The sequence below is a fragment of the Mizuhopecten yessoensis genome, unplaced genomic scaffold (assembly GCF_002113885.1).
Source record: "Mizuhopecten yessoensis strain PY_sf001 unplaced genomic scaffold, ASM211388v2 scaffold11185, whole genome shotgun sequence".
In the NCBI taxonomy this organism is placed as follows: domain Eukaryota; kingdom Metazoa; phylum Mollusca; class Bivalvia; order Pectinida; family Pectinidae; genus Mizuhopecten; species Mizuhopecten yessoensis.
The window spans coordinates 2,187,485-2,210,741 of NW_018408922.1; the positions used below are offsets into that span (position 1 = coordinate 2,187,485).

The 23,257-nt window shown below is 37.0% G+C and overlaps 1 protein-coding gene across 3 annotated transcripts in view; it reads right to left on the reverse strand.

Moving 5' to 3' along the window:
• Window positions 1-23,257, reverse strand: part of LOC110440622 (kinesin-like protein KIF26B) — a 306,581-nt gene that overhangs the window by 256,188 nt on the left and 27,136 nt on the right. For 2 of the 3 annotated variants that reach the window (XM_021483784.1, XM_021483785.1), the window contains one exon: window positions 21,275-21,372. Coding sequence is in view for 1 of the 3 variants with exons in the window: in XM_021483783.1 (XP_021339458.1) it covers window positions 14,039-14,233 (195 nt within the window). In the remaining 2 variants the exon portion in view is untranslated. Of the gene's footprint in view, window positions 1-14,038; window positions 14,249-21,274; window positions 21,373-23,257 lie in introns of those variants that run through there. The other variant, XM_021483783.1, reaches the window with a different exon arrangement.

A 23,257-nucleotide genomic window follows, 5' to 3' on the forward strand; every position in this document is an offset into this window, starting at 1 on the left:
TGATCATATGAGCAAACGTCAGATGTACATATTCCGAACTAAACCCAGTCTGTTACTATATCGACACACAATTCCTCCATTTGATCGATATAGTACTGTTATACAGGCCTTAATGCTTAACTAATACCCTGGCTTCAGGCCTAGGAAGTTTACCCAGCTAGATACAGTGATTATGGCTTCGTTAACCAAAATGCCGCAATCAAGAGGTGGCGAATAATCTAACTATATAGTTTCGCACTCAATAGATTTTCTATGGTGTTGCTCCGATAGCAGTAACATACCAGTATCAGCATTAGGAGGATGCCTAACCACAGTCTTAAATTGTAGGCAACAATTGAGTTTGTATTGGGTTTGTTATCTACAATGCTACGGTGCATAACAATCGACGGTGTCTTTCCTTGTTCAATCTAGGATAAAATGAATGCTCCTTTTGTGGCGGTGCCACCACGTGCGATGCCATCAGCACGTGCGATCAGACGGACTCGTGCAATGTTACTCCCGCACCTGTCTAAAACATCGGAGCTTTATAAAACAGCTGGCATGAAATGTCTAAAATCTACATGGACAAAGCAGTGAGAGTATAGGCAGACACTTAGGAAGAGATATATGGGGTTAATTTGACATATACTGTATTTGATATATATTTCGATTGCTTTTAATTTTCGCGATAATTTGCGTTAAGTATGGATTTCGAATCCCACAAACACGCGAACATTTATTTTCTTTATCACATAAGAAATACACGATTATTGTATCGGGAAAAAAATATTTTCGATAATAGGTTAAAGAAGGACAGTTTAAGAAATTATACGTAAACGAAATTTAACATATCTACCGTAAATGAACATTGAATAATGATGTACATCAACATTGCAATCATTTACAAAAACAAATCTAGTTATGGTTATGCACAAATAAATCGTTGAATTAAGTTTTGTATGTGTGTTTTCTGTAATGCGTCTTTTGGAAAATAGATTTCACCGTAAAAAATTGCATCTGTAATAGCTGCTATGCAGAACTCATATATTACGAGTAAATTCAAAACCTTGGTGGTGGTTCTTACTCATGACACACGCCATTCTTGATAGACCTGTATGGATTGTCAGAATATCAAATCTCTGTCCGGCATTTCATCTTCAAAGTTTTGACAATCGATCATACTTCCAAGAACGACCAAAGCAGCCTACTGTGTCTTCCTGTTTTCATGCCCTTTCAAATAGACATTTAACAAAACATTAGGCGCTGTATAACAGAATAATACAAAAAAGAAGGTCCCAGAACATAACAGCTCTAGAAACGAAGAATTGTGGAGTGTATTGTGCGCGTCTCTTGTGATACATTCTTCATTAGTTTACCAATATCCATTTTCGTTCAAGACCTTGAAACTTCAGAAAACGTCAGCGCCTCAACACGGAAGAAAACTACCACGCCATCAAAACTCGTCCAATATTTCTAACAATGAAAACATTTCGTTCACACTTTAATAAAATCTCTTAGGGAATCATGTTGGTATTTTGAAAGCTCGACTCCAAACTCTGACAAATGTCAGAAAATTAAGACGAAAATATTAATGATTCTGTAAATATGGCGCGAAAGCGTTAAATCAGCAAAATGCACAGATTATACAAAATCCGACATGCTTAACGGAAACCTCGTATATGCTTTTTTGACATTCACAATATTTTCTAAAATATTTTGATATTATACCAAAACTGAAATTAAAACTGTTTTCATTGCTCTAGTAAGAAAATCATTATGAAAATGTTTTTTTACTTGTAAGATATTGAACGAACACGTATTTTTGCAGACAGCTACATATTTTGTTTGTATGGAAGCAAGCAATGCTTTGGTTGACAATTAAATCTAGATGCTGTCTTCCCGACTTGCCGACGTTGCACAAATTGGTAAAATTGATGACGTGAGTTTATTATTAGTTCATTACCGAGAAAAATTGAGTGCAATTTCGTCGAATATGAAAATGTCTTTTCAAGAGACTCGGTGAGCTGTATTTGCACTAGCGTAAATATGTATTTATAAGTGACGAAATAAGATTGATGTTTTTATTTCGATTGAAGGTCATCCGTAATAAGTTTGTAATATACATAGATTTACATGTACAAGAAACCGAGCATGGCTAAATGTAACATTACTGAAACCTGACATGAATACGCAGTAAATGAAAGGTATTTTAATTAACAAGATGCAAGCTAGATACTTAAATTTTTGCCCTGTCTGCAACGTAAAAGGCATGACTCTTAACATTCTCATTAGAAACAGTCTCGGGATTCAGGAGCAGTAATGAAGAAGATCACTCCGGTATATGAACAGTGATTTAAGTTCACAAGTAAATTAATCCGAATGGTGGCTTGTAAGTTTTAGAGGCTTGCGGAAGGAAACAAAGGCGAGGACCGTTCACGCTGAACTGTCACAGGAGAACGTTAACGTTGCTATGGCGTAGGAGGTGTAGGTTGACGAGCTTGGCTCTTTTGAAATTCTGGTGTAAGTGGGGCATTGTGTAATCTTCTGAAGGCGATATCGGAAGTAGAATCACACTCCATCATTGTCGCTTACCTCATTAGCGTACTGACATGAAATAATGACCTTCGGACATGGTTTGTTTGAAAAGCTACAATACGTATCATCTCAGAAAAGAGAGTTCCGAGTGACCATGACGACTTCTCTTTGAGAAGAGTAGCGTTACGCATAACCTCATTTCCAAAGAGTTGTATCGCCTTCTTTACCTCACAGAAAAAAAGAGTTCCAAATTGCCATTAGGATATCTCGTTGAGAAGAATATTTTCTCGTATGAAAAACTTCCGAATTGGCAACTCCATGGAAAAGCCAGTTCAAAATGGACATATGATATCTACATTTTATTTAGAAGTATGTACGACGAAACAACAGGCCAAATATAAAAATGCTAACGCTCTATAACTGTTTATGAAACGGCTGAGGGCGCACACGGTTCTGGATTTTTTTCTCCATTTATTGAAAATTTACTATATCATATTGTAATAAGTTTGAAGAGAATAAAGTAATCATGTGTCGTCGATTGAACACACTAAACTTCACATGAAATTGACATATCATTATGTCTAACAAAAGGTTTACTCTTTCGGCTCGAAATATACGTTTCTGTACACAATTTGTTCATTTTCTTCTCTCGGTTCTATTTTGGTTCGGAATACAATGGAAATTCCCGATAAATTGACTGGAACATCATTTCCTATATCGGCTGGACCGGACCCCCTAATCAATGACAGTCGAGGTAACCTACATTTTGGACAATTATATAGGACCGTGTTTCTTCATCGGGCAAAATTATAGTCCTCGTGTCCAGGCGTTATGTGGCATGTTCGGATTTTTCTATTGGAACGGTAAGGTTATGCGAGGCCGTCAAGCGATACAGGCTAAATATGTGTTTTCTTCCGAAACGAAAACTGTCAAAAGGGAGTCTGCCCGCCAATGTCATGTTTCACTTTCTAATCGCGTATTACAAGGGAAGAGAGACGAATGAAACACGCAACGGAGTAGGTCAAGGTCAGGCATAATTCCAAAGGTCATTTAGACGTGCATATTATATGTGGAATATAAAGTCTATCACTTTGCATTATGATGAGCACAGTAGAGGACACGCTAGACTGAAAACAAAGTATGTCAAGGTCAGCAATGGTAACCAAGGTCGTTTACACATGACTACTACATTATATATACAGTATAATCTCCTTACAAAGCAAACATTTTGTCAGCAATTTGGTGTAATGAAGGGTTATGTACAGAGATTTTGAATACAAGAATTGTCGTGATAAAAAGACATTTGAAATGGTGTCAATTTATAGGGAGGGGTGTTATATCGAGGCTTTACCAAACATAAGTTGGTTCTATCAGTGTGTATACAATTATAAAAAAAATAAAAAAAAATAAAAGGAAGCCAATAATATCTCATGTGTTCTGGAGATTAAACAGTTAAAAATACATCTAGGTGGCGTAACATCGCTCTATGACATTCATAAATGTTTAACGGTGCATGCAGTCCATATAATTGAATATCTCTCATTTTTACTTGAATCTAATGTCTTGAAAACAACTCAAACCGGAAAAGGAAACCCGGCAATAAAACATTAACTTGAGATTACATTATATGTTATTCAGTGCAAAAACCATCCATCGGATAAAACAAAAATAATGTTCTTCGTGAACGTCAATACTCGTGATCAGCTTACAAGGTCAAACGTAGGGTGACGTTACACACCATAGTAGATTTACTTAAATAGAAGTCTAATTATAAGATCGGCTCAAAATATCGCATCAATATGAAAAACAGGATTGCAACTTTTTTAGATAGGCGGAACACCAACATACTGTAGAAGACAACTACAATACTGAGAGTTCGTTCATCCCAACCTTCAGCACCCATGGGTTTGTTTTCACTCGTTCTTATAGACCTTCATACTCTCTCCTTCTGAAGCAGTATGCAAAATCTTGTTTCGTAATTTAAGAAATAGTTTATCAAGAAGTGGTTTCGCCTATCAATGATAATTTTGATATGACGTTTTTCAATCTGTATATGATAAATAACTTTAAATTGCTTATCAAAGCTGGGGAATCCATCTGATAACAAATGTCGAAATATGAGGTTTTGTTTTATCATGTTTATTTATCATAAAACATGTTGACCGACAAAGAAATATATTTCGGTCATTTCCGTTACCTTGTTTAAAATTTGTTAAATCACAGGCATTCATAAACAGACCTACTCGAAATACACATACAATCAGCCACCATGCTGCGTATACAAACAATCAATGTTTGATAACTAAATAAATCTAACATAATACCCAATTCCTTTGTGGAACAACAAAACGTCTGCGAAAGGGGAGGGTCAACGGACGGGATCCGATTAGGCGCCTTACCAAGATAACGGGCGTCAAAAACTAACCATGGGTGGGTTTGTAAATTCTATTCAATGATGTTAGGGTCAAGCGACAATCCGCTTGACCAGGATTAAATCTCTACAATTACTGTTCAGTTCAATTAAGATTGGGCGGTTTTATTATCAGGTAAATCTAGGCTAAGCGTGCTTTTAAATCGTATATCGTATTACTTACGATTAATACTAATATGAAGAATAAGAAAAAAAATTGAATATAAGCGTGATGAAACACGTATGACATCAGGCAAGTGCGATCTGAGAAAACCAGGCCCATGAAAATAACAAATCATCTTTTTACCAAGAGCATATAATAGTATGAAACCAGTAAAAGTACCTAGGGATCTCCGTACCACTGATTGAGCTACCAATTCAACGAAAGTGTGCAAGCCCAAATGGGATCATTATGCATACATGCATAAGTAAACATTATAATGACCATTTGAATGGTTCAGTATTGTAATCACCTATTTCAGGGTTTCAAAAAATCTTATTACTTAGAAATGCGTGCATCTGCGAACTGTGTGCATTCTGTGCTTAAATCCAGGAGGCTGTTTATGCTATGTTTTTCTCTTTATGGCATTACCGGAACAATCTGTCGCACTGCTTCTAATTTCAGTTGAAATGAAAGGAATATAAACTATTCCTGTGTAAAGTTTACTTCCCATCAACTCGTTTATAATATGTAGACGACAATGCAATTAAAAACACTGATCTCTAGAATATGGTATTCCGGGATGTGCTTTTTTTTTTTTAGATATATATTGCTTACTCTGTCACATCAAAACATAAATCCATGTTCATGTTCAACACTTTCTCGTGTATGGTGCCTGTATTCTGATATCGATTGTTTTCTTTATTATGAAAAAAGACAAATACTTTCAGACACGTCTATAGAGACTGTCACGTACGTATCTAACCGAAAGATCTAACAAAGATGGCGACGACACTTATCACCAGTGCATCAGCAGTACAGGCCGTCGGTGTAGACGTGCTGCTGCACGACAGCAGTGCTGATTCCCAAAGGAGCCGAGTCAGGTTAGATAAGAGGTCTTCTAAAAGTACATTTAAACTTAAGACGCACCCTACGTAATGAAAGATGTATCTTGCCTGGAGCACTTGGTACACGGACATGAATTCCCTTGAAAAACTCGCAACGTAATTGTGGTTGAAATTTATCTCGGGAAGAATGAACGTGCTGCTTCCTCGAATTACCATTGCACGTCCGGGCGTTTTATCACAAGTACGAACCTGGAGGGAACCTAAACATATATATATTTCTATATGAAACACAAATCTAACATACATTTATGTTTCACCGGACATTCAAAAGAACTTAAATCGACTGACGGTGCTCAATCAATCATGTTGATAACTGTTGTTTTTTTTTCGTTCAAATTCTATCTTTTAGTGATAAGGCCAGCACTGGGTTTGTTTCTTTGTTAGTGCTTTACGTCCTATTAACAGCTATGGCCATTTAGAAACGAATCAGGGTTTGGTGGAGGAGGCAAACCGGAGTACATGGAAAAACACTACAGACCTGAGGCCAATAATAGGCGACTGCCCCACCCTTGAATATCCTCTTATATCCTCTTCTTTTGGAAAGAATAAAAGCATTCATATATTCTAAGCTTTGTAACAGATACAAAATGCTACATGGTTACATGAAACGTCACATTAATTAATCAATTAATTAATACGGCAATTACAAAACGAATTTAAATGGCGCATTTGGAATTTTACAAGTAGCATTCCCTAGCTGTGAGATGCATGTTACTCTCATACGTTTCAACAGTTTCTAGTAATTACAATACATTGTTCATGCTGAGTAAATCATCTCACATAAAACCGGAATCATAACACCTAAATACTTCCACAGTACCTAGCAAAATAAGATGGCATTTGGAATTTCGCATGCGCTATTCCCAAAGTGTGAAATATATATTTGTCGGAGACGTATAAACTTGACAGCATGCCTAAGCACTGCTCCATGCATGATCCATATTTATAGACTCCATGATGTAACTCAGGGTGCTCCCGGAGAACCAAACGTGTAAAAATGCATTAGAGTTTGTGCGGAGAGAGTCAGAAACGAACACACCGTATAATCGGCCGTTTAACTGCACTTATTTCCAGCTTATTTATGAGGTTAACGAGAAACTTTGAGGTGAGATATTTTTCTCCGGGAAAAAATGTAAATATGTTTATACCGCAGGTCGAATTGGCTTTCTGCACGAACGTATGCATGTAACACGCCCCCAAGATAAGGCAATTTCACGGATGACGCTCGCCTTGTTCGCCAAGAGATTGCTTTATTGGTATACAATAGAGTTGTGTGTTTCTTGAAAGACTTGTTTTAAAATGTCTGTGTATGACTCAGGCGTCTTAATTGAACCCCGTGTATCTTCGGCTGTTTCATTTGAAGAATCAATATCATATCTCGATCTAAATTCTTATCTGATAAAATTGCACTGACAAATAAACGAGACCCCAAGGCTAAGAATTCCTAAAACATGGATTTTCTGACGACATTAACTCTTTATCTTGACATTCTAATTCATTGGGTTGTCTTCTCTTTTTTAGTTCTTGTAAAACTAAAATATTATTGGTTTGTTTTTGAAGTTAATATCTAGTAAATATTCTTTATCTGACATATTTGATATAGTTTCATTGTTTTACCTTTTTTTCATTTCAGGAATTACGTGATAGTTATTTTTGTTCCTGTATTTTAGCTGTGTATATTTGAAAAGTGTCTGCGTCAGAAAAGAAGATCGGATATTGAGATAGTTCGACTGAGTTTCTAAGCTGCCGAATGACTGTGATCTTCGCTATGTTTCCGGCCATGAATACCCGTCTATTTGAGTTGATCTTGGTAACGGTATTATGTTACGGCCATCCTCCCTATCTACACAAAGCTGCGGTAAGATAAAACACTCGCATGACTCTGTTTACACGTCACGAGTCTGTCTACGCGACATGTACATCAAAAGTTACTGAATTAATGGAATACTTTTGTTAATGCGTTGCAGTATTTACCCATTAAACTCACTGATTTTGTTTGCATGTAATTGCTGTTTGAAACTCGTGACAAGCAAAACTGCTGAACATGTTATGCAGTGGAACCAGTAATTGAATTGCTTGTTTATGCGCTATGAGTTTTTTTTCGGTATACTGTAAGAGTGAAACTTTTGGCGGGCAGAAATTTTGGCAACACTGTTGCACTTCACGCAGTGTCTAAATTTCTGCGCCCAAACCAAGATCAAAACACCTTAACCAATCACATTGCAGCTTTGCATCTAATCAGTCAAGGTAATAACCATTGAAAACCTAATTAAAGTTACGACACAAATGAGTTAAGTTACACACCTAGACTTTAGACATAGTGACGTTAGCGTCACGCCTGAGTGACTCGTACCAGTCAACTTAACTTTCTTGATTGATTTATTACCTATTTGCCTCTGTGTCCATACCTGTGTGACATATCTCCGGCCATTGACCCGAGACTTTCCTTTGTCTTATTGTCGGCATTGTGGTATACCAAGTAACCTCTCCCCTAGTTCTTACACGAATGTTTTTTTCTATTACGTTTCTGAAACAGCCCCAACGTTCTTGATGAAAACCCTGACGGTAAGGCCGTATTTGGCTTAAGAAATCCTTTCAGGAATTTATTGTATGATACTGTCTGCCTGAGATAACCGTTTAAAGTCCCAGAGATCCACAAACGTTTAGGCTAAGTTGATATTATAAGATTTATAGGTACTACAACATGGCAAAAGGGATGCAATGTTTTTAAATATACATTATATTTGTTTATAAACTTTTTACCAAATCTACAATTCGAGGGCATACATCGTCTTTTCAGCCGTATCTGTAGTAGGTTTCATCGTTTAAACCTACTTGGGTATACAATTTATCTTCATGTCACTCTTCAATGTGAAATAATCCCACATGCGATGACGTCAAAACATAAGTATTTGTACATCCAACTCCTTATGGTTGATCTTGAAGTTCGTAGGTCTTATTTTTGAGAAAAAGTAATGTAAAAGTTGAAATTGTCGCGTGTAGAAATGTTTGCGATGTGTCTCTTTGAATTGATCGAGGTGTGGACGTTATACATATATATTTTATATAATCTAAAAATTCATATCCGCGTGTGGATATTTTGTTATGCTAATTCGCTCCACACGAAAAAAGCCAGCTTTTCCTCACCGCCAAACTTTCCATTTTTGCAGTAACATTTGTTGGACCAACTGCGTCTTATCGATGTCAGTAGTACTATTCCTCTCTGAACGCGGGACCGATCAGGGTTAACGTCTACATCCGACACATGACAACGACAATCAAACGCCAATAGAGTGAAGCATATACCGAGGCTACAATACACCTGTGCTTACAAAGGGGGAAACAATGACTTCACGGAGGCACTGCACTCACAGTGATCTAACCTAAGATCTCTGAACTCGGTCATCATCATAACAATGTGCATACAACCCCATCACAGGAAATATACATTCGTTGGGGAGGGCTAATATCGCTTAACACTGATGTTCTTTCTAATCCGAATCAACTTCAAACTACAACGAAAGTACACCAATACCATAATGCCGTAACCGGTTTGACCAAATTTTACTGAATCCTGATTATCATTAAAACAACCCTTTCCTTTCTTAAGGTCCACCAAAAATATAAACTAAAATGATTTTTTTTCATTTTACGCTCATTTCAATCATTGTAAGATGGCAATTGATTCTATAAATTAATTTTGTAGGAAAGAAGACGATGCTGGTACTTGGAGCTATAACCCGATCTGGAGTACAAAGTGCATTATACATGCCTATATAAGAAAGATTGATTCTCACGCACTTTCACAGATCCTGCTCTATATATCAAGTAAATGCGGTAAACCATCGTCACATTTGACATAATCCAATTCGGCTAATTTATTGACCAATTTCAAAAACCCTAGCGACCTGCACACGACGCATTTCATAGCAATCAAGTGCGGCAAACAGAATCGATTCTTACATAACTTCATTGCATTATATTTTTTGCAAAGTTCATCAGTAAAGCTAAATTTTAGGGGAGGTAACTCTCTCTCTCAGACTATTACGTCATGTCTGTGCTATTACGATGATTCATTCAAAATGAGAATTTCAAAGTTTGCAGATTGTCATTTCTATATCAAATTTTGAACTTAACGGCCATTTTAAGGGTGTATGTTACCTTACTGTGAAATGCAATCCCTTTTTAATGGATTTCAATATTTAAAGAAAAGTGTATAAATGGTAAATGATACAAATAAAATCCATCCCATATTGGAAAAGTACATTATAAATAACTGTACTAATACAGCGAATATAATGATATCTTAGCATGTGTTATTAAATACTTACTTTAATTAAATTTCTTGTAAGGGAGATAATTCTTACGCAAATCACCGGTATAATAAATAAGGTAACACATATCCTTAAGAGATGATATCAGGTTAGAACGGGGCCGTGTCACGTGGAACAAAGAACATGACCGTAGATAAGTGTGCTAACACTAGAATTCTGAAAGGTTAAAGTGACACCCGCTAGTTTATTTGTACCTCTAGCAAGGTAAGTTCGATTGCACATGTCAGGCAAGACTCCGGGCGTCTGCATGAAACGTTATTTACGGTGCCCCAACACTCGTTCATAAGAGGAGCACGACAACGGACATCTTTATGACCCCGTGCACATTTCATTCGGAACATTTGGTTGGATGGTGCCCAGAGCGGAAGTAAGCTGTCAGACATGTAACAGTCGACATGATTGGTTGGTGTGTTCGCTTGCCCTGTTGTGTCTCTCAGTTCGCGGTATATGTTATGTTTTACCATTCTACATAAGTGATTTGGCCAGACAACCGTGAACAGTTTAAAACAGATGCACAAACAAATTAAATTAAAGTATGCCGTTGTGGGTAGGTGAAATCATTTATCACACACGGAAGGCTAAACATTGCCAGGCTATATAGCAGTACCTATACCATAATACTGCCCCGCGTTCCTCAGTCTGACTCAGTTTATGGCCCTAGTCTTCTATTTTTCTATGAATGACATTCGATTGTCCATCGAAAGTGTCACCTATTCTTCAAATTTAATCGTGTATAACAAAGTTATTTTTTTGAATTTTGTATAATTGTTTTTGGAAGTCTCAAATAAAATGATTTTAAAACGCGAAGAAATGAGTCACTAATATTTTTATTTATTTAAGTAGGGAATGACACACTTTTGTATATTAAGTTATCGCATTTGTTTATGACAGTTTTAATCTGCAGATCTTCTGATATGCATTCCCCACTTGATTGTTTATCAAACTGTTAATTCAATGCAAATTCTATTCAAGAGCTTGTAGGTAGACATACACAAACAATATCCATGCACAATTCAATGTTTAGTGACACACGCATGCGCGAATGTCAAACATCCAATTGACCATTCAATAATGCGTCAAAACGATGCAGCACATATCACCAAACTACAGATCATGTTCCAATTTGCAAATTATGCAGTGATTATACAATCTGTGCAGTGCACATCTTCTTATCAGCAGATGTTTAAATACAACGCTTATACAGTTTGTGAATGGATCACCCACGAAATATCTACCCAGGCAATCTTGAATTCTTTCCGACTGTTACCTTGGCAACAATTCAAATCCAATTAAGCTTGGAGTTGTTTCCCGTGGTGGAAGCTCTTCATTTTGAAATTATTTTCTTCAAAAGATTACAATTTCAGATATGCTGAAGTGTTCAGAATTTGAGAATCCAAGTGTTTCTATTTCCAGCATTTTAAAGCTTCAGAAACTGCTATCAATGTTTTCTAGCAGGCGTTTAAAAAGTTTTAATATGTAAAGACATAATTCTTAAGATATATTTTGAACGAAGCTGGTAAAGAAGGCATAAGCTAGATAGACTGCTGTACCTCGATTCGGAAAATCATTATCTAGGTCTATAAATGTTCCAAATTATGCGCAGTTAAACGAACGGAAGAATAAAAATGAGAATATATATCATTCATTTTCGCGTGAACGCCATAAAAGACAATAACATGCTAGTATCAGATAACAAATAATAAATATACGAAGGCATCTCCGAATACGGAATCGCCAGCACAGCAAAATTATATGAATAAAAGATTGGCCATAAAAGGTCCAAATTGAATCCTGTATTGTCTGACATATACACGGCAGGCTGAATAATGAAAAAATCATAAACAGTAATAACGATTAATTGATACAGGTGTGTGAGACAAGGTGCCGCTACAGCTCCCCACTTCTCCGGTCTATTAAATTACGTGAATACATGATGGTCAACGGTACCCGTCTAATTAATGGACGGTGAATATTACCGGTCTTTATAGGAACATCCTGACTGTGAAGTCCTGGAGTAATCATGTCATAAACATATTGATCCCTCGAAACACAGGTTTATTATACATTTTCTTAACGCTCATCTGATGGAGCATTGTGCAATATATATTGTGCAAAGTCTTACTTTTTTTTATGTTTCCGACTTTGAAATTGAAGTTGAGGGAGACATTTCTTGGAGAATAACATATTTCAATATATTTGATGTCACATCAAATGCACGAATGTATAATATCGATTGCGGTTTTTTTAATTTTCTGATTGCATTGGATGATATAAAATTGAAAACATAGGAAACACACGAGATTGCACCTATAACATTTGTAAATAGATACAGTACAGCACCAAATATATGTTTCATCTTTAACGTGTACTACATCAAAGGAAATATTGGTGACGCGCATATTTTCAGTGATCATAATTAATTTAACCTTTTAAAATTCATACCGTATACTCATATCAATAGGCGAATATAGATATTAATACCAGCAATATCGTTTTATTCAACATATTTTATTGCCTATTTTAATTAGTACTAAACACCTACAATTACGATAACCCTCGAAAATGTTTAATCGCCAAAATCCCAACACACTAAAATATTCCTGTTTACAGTAAGTGAAATGTTAACTTCTCCAATAGCTGTTATAGGTTCCTTTACTTCAAGCCCAAATGTTTTAATACATTATCTCACAGTTACATACATGTATAACCTCAAGTGACTTGACGCCGCATCGTCTAGGCAAGAATTTAGTTTCGTAGTATAAGAACAACAGAATATCGAACTTGGTTGACTATGTATTTTAAATATAGTCTTGCGAGTTAATTCTTAAAAATAAGATACTCGCTGAAGTCATTAATGCTATCCCCGAGAAGCTTCTCACTCGAAACCGAAAAGCCAAAAGTTGATACTTTTTTTGTACTGATAACCCTGTAAATGACATATTATATAAAACAGTCCATTGTGATACTCACAGGTAAACCGACATAAATATTGATACAAGTAATATCGGGATATATTGATGCAAGTCAATATCGGGAAAGCAATGTCTCGCGACTAAATTGTTTCTCTCCCTTCACGGCAACCCGTGTGTTGACAAACACGGCTTACTCTCGTAAATGTTAAATCTATAAATCCTCAAATTGACATACGAATTGCAGTCTTGAAGGTTACCAAGACATTGCAGTGGTGTATGGTTCGAGGCTGAGGAGTTGAGGAGAGGCGGGGGTGAATATGTGTGTTTTAGTTGAGATCATCGTCACTGGCGGTAACATAATTGCCTCAAAGGTTAGAGGTCGATAACTGGGGTATATGATTGCATGTTAGAGGGAGAGTTGAAGTTTAGTTCGGAATTTGGAGGAAGCCTGTGAAGTGAATATGAAGAAGGAGAACCGGGATGAAGCTGAGGGTAGAACAGATGATTTCTAGTTAATAGGGTACACCGTAGTAAGTAGATTATTTGTGTGGGTTGTCTATAAGTTTGAATATGAAAACTTGAAACGGAAAGGACGGGGCTGAGTTTTTTTGCGTAAGGATTTATTTGGAGCTTTTTGAGCAAACGTTACGATGTCTCTGACTAAATATAGACGTCGACAACGGTGAGTATAAGATCAAAATTTGTATATAAGTCGTCAGGATTAAACGAAACGAGGTAATTAGGAGCAGTGCACAAATAAGGTTAATTACACTAAAACATACATCACATGTCAACAGTACCTGTGCTATGCCCTCGTCGCCTAAGGAGCCCCGGACTACCGTAATGACTTCTGATTGACACTGGCGTTCCAGATTCTCCAGGGCGCGTACCATATCGTCCAATCTCGCCACCTCGATGTCCAGTTGCCTGGTCAACGACTCAGGATTGTCACTGGTCAGTTTCCTACCGTTAATGGTATGTCGTACACTCTTCATGTTTGTAAACTCTTACGATAGCCAATACAAACAAGAAAACCTCAGCTTGATAAACTTGATATATTAACTCGTCAAAGGATGACAGTACCGGTACTGTATATATATATATATATATAAAGGTTCTTTACACACTGTAAGCTTTTTCCAGATCAAACACATTGTCTGAAACCAAATGTTTGTTGACAAGAGGTCCCGGCACACATCCATATACCTGTCCCAGCGAAGTGGGTACAGATGCCGAGTATTCTTCACTGTCAATGGTTTCGCTCGCGAGAATCCCTTTCACCATTTGTTAACGCTTTAACTCAAGTTTCTCCAAGTATCGACACATTTAGAACATAGTTTCTATAGATCCAGTACAAAGGGAAAAAAATCTGAAACAACAGTTTACCTGACCTCAACGTGTAATAAAGTCCCCCAGGCGATATATTTTCGGCTCATTAGCATATATTTGCATATCATTAGGCAGTCATCATACAAATGATTTCCATAATGATCAAGTCATTTAGTATACACTATCAATTTATGATTGGTCGCCATGATGTATTGGCAACCGACAAATCGCCGGCAAAAGTGCATGTGCCAGTACGATTCCTGGAGGCTTCTGTGCCATTTGCATGATTTGCCATTATTTTACCGATTTGTGAATACATCCGAAATCTCCAACACCAAATTACCCAGACGGCGCAAAGACCTAGAGGGAATCGAAAGTCTGTATGCACTTGTGTTTCGGAATCACTCTCGTGTCACCAAGCTAAGTCTGTACGCTCCTCATACACGGAGATATACTCCAACGGCAATGAATACATAAAAGATGTTTGCTTAGAATTTATGATGCATTCATGACCTCAAGATGTCAGTAAATCATTTTAAATGTGCTATTGAACAAAAATCACCTTTGGTTGTGACTGTCTTTACTTTTGTGCTAATCAAGGTACCGTATCGCCAGGTAGCTATCCGTTGAACAAAACCGTAACTGTTGCACGTCGTTATAAGTCATTAGCCGGCAGGTAATTGCAGGGGTACATGGCGGGACACAGATGGAAGTCGTACCTGTAATAACCCGTCAGTGACCATCAACCTGGCATAATGAATCAAGGTTTTTATATTCCGTAGAACGGCCGGGTGAATTTCTACACGGTATAACGGTGTAGCATAACAATGGCGCGCGGTAAGAGTCTCAAGATGTTACTCGTAATACGACGAGACAGACGCACTCGGCTGAACACACGTGGCGATGTTTATTGTTGACATGTAGACGTGACACGAATTCGAGGACTGTCCAGCTGGTCAATGTTAAGATGCTTACACAAATAATTGACCACTTAAAGTACAAACGGACCCACAGAAGACACAATTAGGTCATCGTTAACACGAAGATATTGTGTAATTCAATCCAACAATTCAATCGTCTCAATTTCGTAACACAAATGTTTCTCTTCCCGAGAATTGTTTATCCTCCCCATAATCCAAAACGAAAGAACTATTTCACAAGTTTGCATTTATATTTTCTTTCAGAATTAAAAACTGAAATAAATGGAACAAAATTTCGAAATGTGTTCTTAAACCTCATCCTATTGGAAACAGCCGTGTTTAGAATTCTTAGTCAGCCTTGAAAAAAGAGATCACGTGTGTCTGTCTTCGAATCTTCAGTCTTCAACTTTAAAATAAACATAACAAAAGGCACTGCACCGAACAGAATCTGTAACGGGAGTATTGTTATTCCTCCAGGCTCAACGAACGGTGTGTGTTTTGGCATACAAAGTTAAAACACATCACCAGAGACATTTGTTTCCAATGTCGTTTCGGAATCCGTAACAAACTTCCTTGTGTTAGAATACTTTCGCGCTCAGGTGTGAAATTTACCGCTTCAAACAAAGGCAATTGTCCAAGATCACGATTGAAGGTCATGTGTCCAAAGTCAAGGTGATTAGGTCAACAATAAATTAACGCAAGTACCAATCATTCTTGCAGGTGATAATCGAGATATAAAGCATATGAGATATGTAAAATGAAATAGAAAATAAAATGAATTAAACTGCGTTTAATAATTTGTCATTTTCTAAAGGAATGTTTCCAAACACTAAAACATCATATGCTGATACTGCATTTAAGATGTTTTTAGTGATAATGTTGTTTTCACGGACTGCTTTCGGTAACAGTTAACACTCCTAGTCAACACTGTAGTTTAAGAATCATAAAAAACAAATTCAACGCTGCAAAACATACTGTTTTTAACCTAAACACAAAAACAATTAATTACAAAAAGTTAACGCTGATGACACCGGTATACAGAAACGCCTCGAGTTGTGTATAATGCAATCGGCCGTGAAGAAAAGTTGCAAACATCCGGGCAATGTGTCCATTTCTAGCGATTTATATCAAAATGTGTTTCAATATAATCCAAAACGACATTCCGGCTAAGTGTACTACTCGTACATATATAAATATGCATGGCCTTGTTTTACGGGTATCGCTTGGTGTTGGTCAATGCAATATCCTAAAGACAATCTGATATGTTCGACTATGACAAAATATCAATTGACCAAACTTCAAAGCAATATCATCACCACCGACTGTGAATACACAAGGTACACGACATGCAATTGACACCACGAAACGAACATCCTGCCACTCAGTGACTCTACATTCTCCGGAAAAGTGCATGAAATCCGAACCTATAAACGCCTTAAACACCCATGTTCACCAAATCTGAGTAAACATTCCTGGAAATTTATAGAGTTTCAATCCGAGCTGATTTAAAACCGTTTACCGCTCAATGTACTGTAAGGTGCTAATGGCACATTTGCGAAACCTCTGCTTGCCAGGTTTGTGCTTGCGAGTGTTAATGTCACTCCGACTGTATGGTACGCCTTGGCGACCTTTCCAGACTAGTCTACTTTGACTCAGGAGGATTCACATTTCCACAAATTAAATTGATGGAACAGCCCTCCTGTTTTGCCGTCGAAGCAAATGCAACCGACAATAAATTTTCTACGATAACATATCTGAGTAATTTCTGTTGAGAATGAATTTCAGATATCTCGATTTGTTTTAAATGAAAGAAATCCTATAATATTAGAGCAAGTTAGTGGAGGAAGCAAAGGAAATTAAATATGTTAGCTTTATTGCAAAACGACAATTGTAGTGGCTTTGAAATGGCATGTTAGCGTGTTGGGGCTATTTAAAGTGCAAATACATATCTAAATCAAATTATGTTACCAACAGAGGTCGCCACGTTGTCCAACATGAAACCACTGTCCGGAGCCTTTAGTGAATTGTTTAATGCATGGCAGACGGCTGATATGTTCATTTCGTATCTTGATTGAAAGAAAATCAGAAATCCAAATCTCAAGAATGTTTTCATAGGAAGGAAAACCTCATGGGAATTTACAATATACATGAACATGCTAGGACACAGGCGACTGTTCAATTGTCAGCGCTGTCTTGTTGACGGTCACCGCAAAATAATTTATCGACTACATTGTCCTGTATATCTTAACAACAGACTCTTCAACGTGGAGGCTAGAGTGTTCATATGCATGTCGTGTACAGAGACGTCCCTGTAAGCGGTCAACATATCACATGATACGGACGCTTACGTAAACATGGGAGTGACAGTTTCAACATGGCTGTGCCGATTTCGACGGTAAACCCGTTCTGGCGGGCTGGTGGCCGTTCCTTCGCCATTTCAGTATTTGACATACAAACATGAAAGAGGAATGGATCTTTGTTTGATTATTAAACAGATCGGGAACAACATTCTTGTTTACGAATATCTTGAAATACAACCTCAGTTTAAACAAAAACCCTTTACGTTAACAATTACATTTAAATATGGATGCCAGTTTCGATCATTGCTACGAACTTCAATCCAAATTCCAAAGAAATTTGAACAGTATTTCGCATAGCCTCCGGAATGTAATTTTTGATAGCAAACAACATATTGCAAAGTTAAATTTAACTTTTTTGTTTGTTTTTATTTTATCTTCAAAATAAGTTACTGACTTACGTTTACGTGAATGATTTATTTGATATTTTGAGACCGTTATGTCAGAATATTGGCAAAATATTATTATCGGAGCCTCTCATTGAAGGGTATAAGAAACAGAACATACAAAAATACATAGACAAATATTTGAAGTGATTAACGAAACGTGGTGTTGTACACGTAGCTCCCACACAAAATAATCACAACAGTGTTCGTGAGCTGGAAATGAAACCATGGTTTTTCAAAGAACATACTGTCTGATATAGGCACTTTTGCTTATTTTAAGAGACATTTACAAGTGTATTATCCGTCTTTTTAAAACATTTAGCGAAGATATATGGTACGGTATATATATCATGTCACACGATTTAATCTTCAAATCCGTCAGAGAGAGATGGGCGACAGAAATTCATTACAATAGTGTTTAACAGAAAGATAGTAATTTAACCAAATATGACTTCCCTCTATAACACATGCCAGGTGAATGTCAAGCGCCTCATAAAAAGGTCGGAAATCTCTTTCCAACAATACGGCCATTTTGACACTTGGGCGATTTTCATGAGAATTTGTTGATATTTGCATTTTTATCAAAATTCACATAAAAGTCCTTCCGAAATACTGGCTACAATTCAGATGTGGGAGGTGATAAAAATGGCGTTATCGAACAGTGTCTAAAATTACCCAACCTTACCATTTTGTTTGGTGACGATTTCCATATCCGGTGACACGTGCGCGCGTGAAGTAGCAAACCCATATGCTTCTTCAATCATTTCCAATGAGACTTGAAATTAATTATAACTTGTAAACAACGGAAAATCACATTCGCTTCTTTATTTACTCTATACAAACTTGATCAAATTGCTTTAAAGCGTCTATCTGATTTCGAGTTGCATTGTTTTATAATTACTCCCGTGTCAAGCTTTTTACCTGCTTGTATCAAGTTTGTTCTCGCAATAAGACTTGTTTCTATGGCAATTTTGAAGTGAATCGATCTTGCCCAGAAAAAAACCCAATTTGGTTCTCATCTGTGTGATCAATTATTGTATAAAACCCAATCCGTTTGTTTGTTGTTCTCTTGTAGTTATTCATCTTCCTGATGTCGGCTGTGAACACCTGCTGGGGTAATGTCCGTTCTGCGGCCGAATGACCAGTATGACGCCACGCGTCCGTGCTTTGAGATTATACATGCTATGGAAGTATGGATTCAGGAACACGATTTTGAAAAAAAAGCCAAGTTCTCGAAACAACACTGCCACATGACAAGGGTAATGTTTGAAATACAGAAATGCTAAAGCACATTAAATATAACAACAGGTGTCACTAACATATATATCTTTTTAATTCACGACACAATGCGCGACACAATTTACGAAATGTACTTTCTCTTTTCATTAAAAAAAAATCAGAGAAAAATGAGTTCCAGAAAATGATGACTTTTTCATGTAAATGAGTCCTACACTGGCAATATTTTTGGATCAGAGGGTACCCCTTAGTTAGAGTTGTCTTTTCCTGACAATGTTCAGTACTTGATTCGTTCAGCCCTTTGCATAGAGCTTAAGGATTGATATTACATGTACCAAACAGTGATACGCCCCTCCTTTTCGAAAGAGTTCGACACCAAGAATATGTCGAATGTCAAACTGTCAATGCATGCATTATAGCCACACTGGATATTCAAAAGTATAAGACAATGAAGGGAGATATCTCTAAAAGGTCCAACGTGTTAACACCTATTGAAACTTTAACACTCTTTTATCCAGTTGAACTGGAGACAAATACGATTTCGGAAGAAGTGCGTTTCAGTAAATAAACCACTTAAGACAAGATGATAGCAAGCTTTGAGAAAACTTTGTAAATATTAGCAAATACGTCAAGGCAAATACCAAAATCAACAAACTAAATATTGTTTGATATCATTGATTACATCCAGGTTAATACGTAAAAAGTGGGCTAGGTATCAACATAATCTCAAAAGACTTCAACAACTTTGTTATTATGTAAATAAATGATATCAGTTCTATAAAAAAAAAATCTACAAGTATATGTATTTACCAAAGATTGACACGGATTGGGTTGTACCCGGTAGTTCGGTTTTATCTGCAAACAGTTAACACTTTGTAAGTGTGTTTACATTGAGTTAAATATTATCAATCTGTATGACATTTCTTAAGAATTTTGTCGGGTCTTGATCCCGGAACATTCCGATCTCAATACGCTAAGTCGATACATATTATTTAAATGTGAATAGTAATGATATATAATGACACAATACAAGCGCCTACGTGATACTGAATTAACATCCACGTCATGGGAATGTTTGCATATTGTTTTGACGTGTACATGCAAAAGTTAGCACTAGGCCGAAATATCTTTTGTATTGGGATACCGACCTTATCCTGACAGTTTGCCCATGTGCTAAGTAAATATTATGATCATAATGCTGGTTGGCAGAATACCCGGTAATATGCAAATGAGTAGTGATAAGATTTTATCGTTTTGGCAGGAAGAGAGTAACTTGTCAACAGGTCGCTGGAAGTGACACCTCACGAACATTGAAACAGGACAGATTGTATATAGGTAGACATAGGTAATTGCGTAGGTCTTTGACCTCATTTAGCTAGATACGAAGTCGAATTCCACAATAAAAAACAGATGCCTGTCTTTTGGTTCGTTAAAGCCCTAACACGACGTTTGGAGAGGTTTGCAAGTTGTCGTAAATGGAGAAATACTTTCATTTTTAAGAACATCTACTCAAAAAACAAATATTTGTTGATTCTTACCCTCACAAATAAGCTGTTTGAATGACAACCGCAACAATGATTTTCGTTTATGAACGCAATACTAAAATACTGTTTTAGTTTCAAAGTGATTTTTTTTACTAAAATGGTAAAGGTTGCTTCTTACAAGCGTATCAGTGGTTACGCTGTAAGTTCTAGCTGTGTTCTAGCTGTGTTCTAGCTGTGTTCAAGACAATAATTTACATTTTTAATTTCCAGCAGTTCTGATGCAGGTGTCATGCTCGCAAGAATATCTACAGACTTATTTCTTACCTCAAACAAAGCTTTTTATTGATTCTGATGAATCACAGGTGTGCTTGAACAGTTGTCGTCATCGTTACCCGTGTATCCGACTTCCGGCATATTCTTCTCTGAAAACATACATGTACAAAGGTCAGTGTTAGACTTTTAAGACCAGTTCAGATTGTTATAGAGTCAATCAATCATAATTTAATTCATAACAGCCATTAGTTTAAAAAAAAACAAGTTTATTATGGAAATCTTATGTCGTCTAGGCGTAAAATTGATCGATCATAATCGCATTATCAAATGCTATTTTAAAATATATTTTCCTTTCCGCAGTTGAAATATTGAGTGATGTACATTTGTACACTTCATGACGGATGAGCATTTATTTTCAGATAATGATGAATATCATGTGATTGTTTTACATTGTACATATTAAAAACACATCTAATTAGACAATCATCAGTCACTTACATTTTTTTTACGAGATTTTTTTTTCATCGGAGATCAAAGACTACTTGAACGTAAATTACGATAATAAACCGCGGTCTGAGAACCCTTAACAATGCTCGGTCAGTCAATAGCCGGTACTTGTATAACGATGAGTGGTCATTCACAACTCTCGAGATCATGACTCTGCAACAATAACAACGGTCTACCCTATCTATACCCAGCCATACTGTTTAGCCAGGTAAAGTGTCCACTTCTACAGACATACCGATCTCCAGTGAAGAGCCCTCAACAGGTCTCGGCCAATGTTTTACGACAAACACGCGCCATAACACTCCCGTTAAACAGACAAACATTTAGACAAAACTCGTCCATTTATCAATGGCGGACGTTTCAGGAGTGAGGCTTTAGCAAGAAACACCCAGCGTTGAATCGCATACATAGACATCTCGAGCGAGATAGCAGTGTTTCTCGTAAATTGAAACATCAATGTCGTTTTAAACGTCAGAGTTTCCTGTCGTATCAGATATGAGGTTACCCTGTCTACATAACAGAAGATACGTCTTCCTGCAATTGAGCTACATTTCACGTGACAAGTATTTTCTGAAGATGGTCGTAAATGTGACAAGTCGAGTCTCGAAGCTTAAAAGCCTCGATTACATGACTTTAATAGGGTTGAAATTGAGGCTTGATGAACGGTACAAAATGTTCATCTCGATATCGGTACACTTTACAAACACGAGTTAACATGGGGATTAGATTCGGCGACAGTGTTAGACGAACGCGCCCGTCTGTCAGCGATCAGAGACGCTGGGCTAGTCGAATGCACCCGTCTGCGAGTCGTTTTGATGTCAAATCGCCCGGGTTCAAAAATAATCTGGTCGCCATTTACGTAGCGTATAGTAGGTTATCAACTGGACTACAAGGCTACTGGTGCTAATGTACTAATGGAATAAAAACAACAAAACAACGTATTTGTCATTTAAACAGTGAAGTATTCGCACATGCGTTCTTGACCTTCGCAACTAACAAGCAGAATCGAATTCTGTGAGAGAGAAAAAAAATCCAATTTATTGTTTTACAAGGAGATGCTAACCTAACAGCGCACGATAAAAAACATAGGGTGTATTTAGAAACTATTCTTGGTGGGTGGGAGGGTGTGTGTTTCCTCCTGAAGCCCACACAAATCCTCTAGATCCGTCAATAAACAGTTATACGTTTTGGATTCAAATTTAACACCGTAGCAATTTGCATTGATAGCGTAAAATGTTTTTATAAAAACGTGCAATTTCAACGGGTTCTAAAAAATGAGTTATTGGACACTTAGACTGCACACAGATGCTAGGTAATTTCTCACCTCTAACTAAACTTGTTTTGCTTACTTCTCGTCAAAAATCACAAACCTAGGAAGAAAGACTTCATCCGATCTTCTGCATTTGCACGTGCATGTTCTAAAGTATCAACCAAGGCCAGATGTATGTGCCTCGTCTGCTTAAACATTTCTTTAGGGTAAAAAATAAACTAATACGTTTTCCGTAAACTATAACATTTGGAACAAGA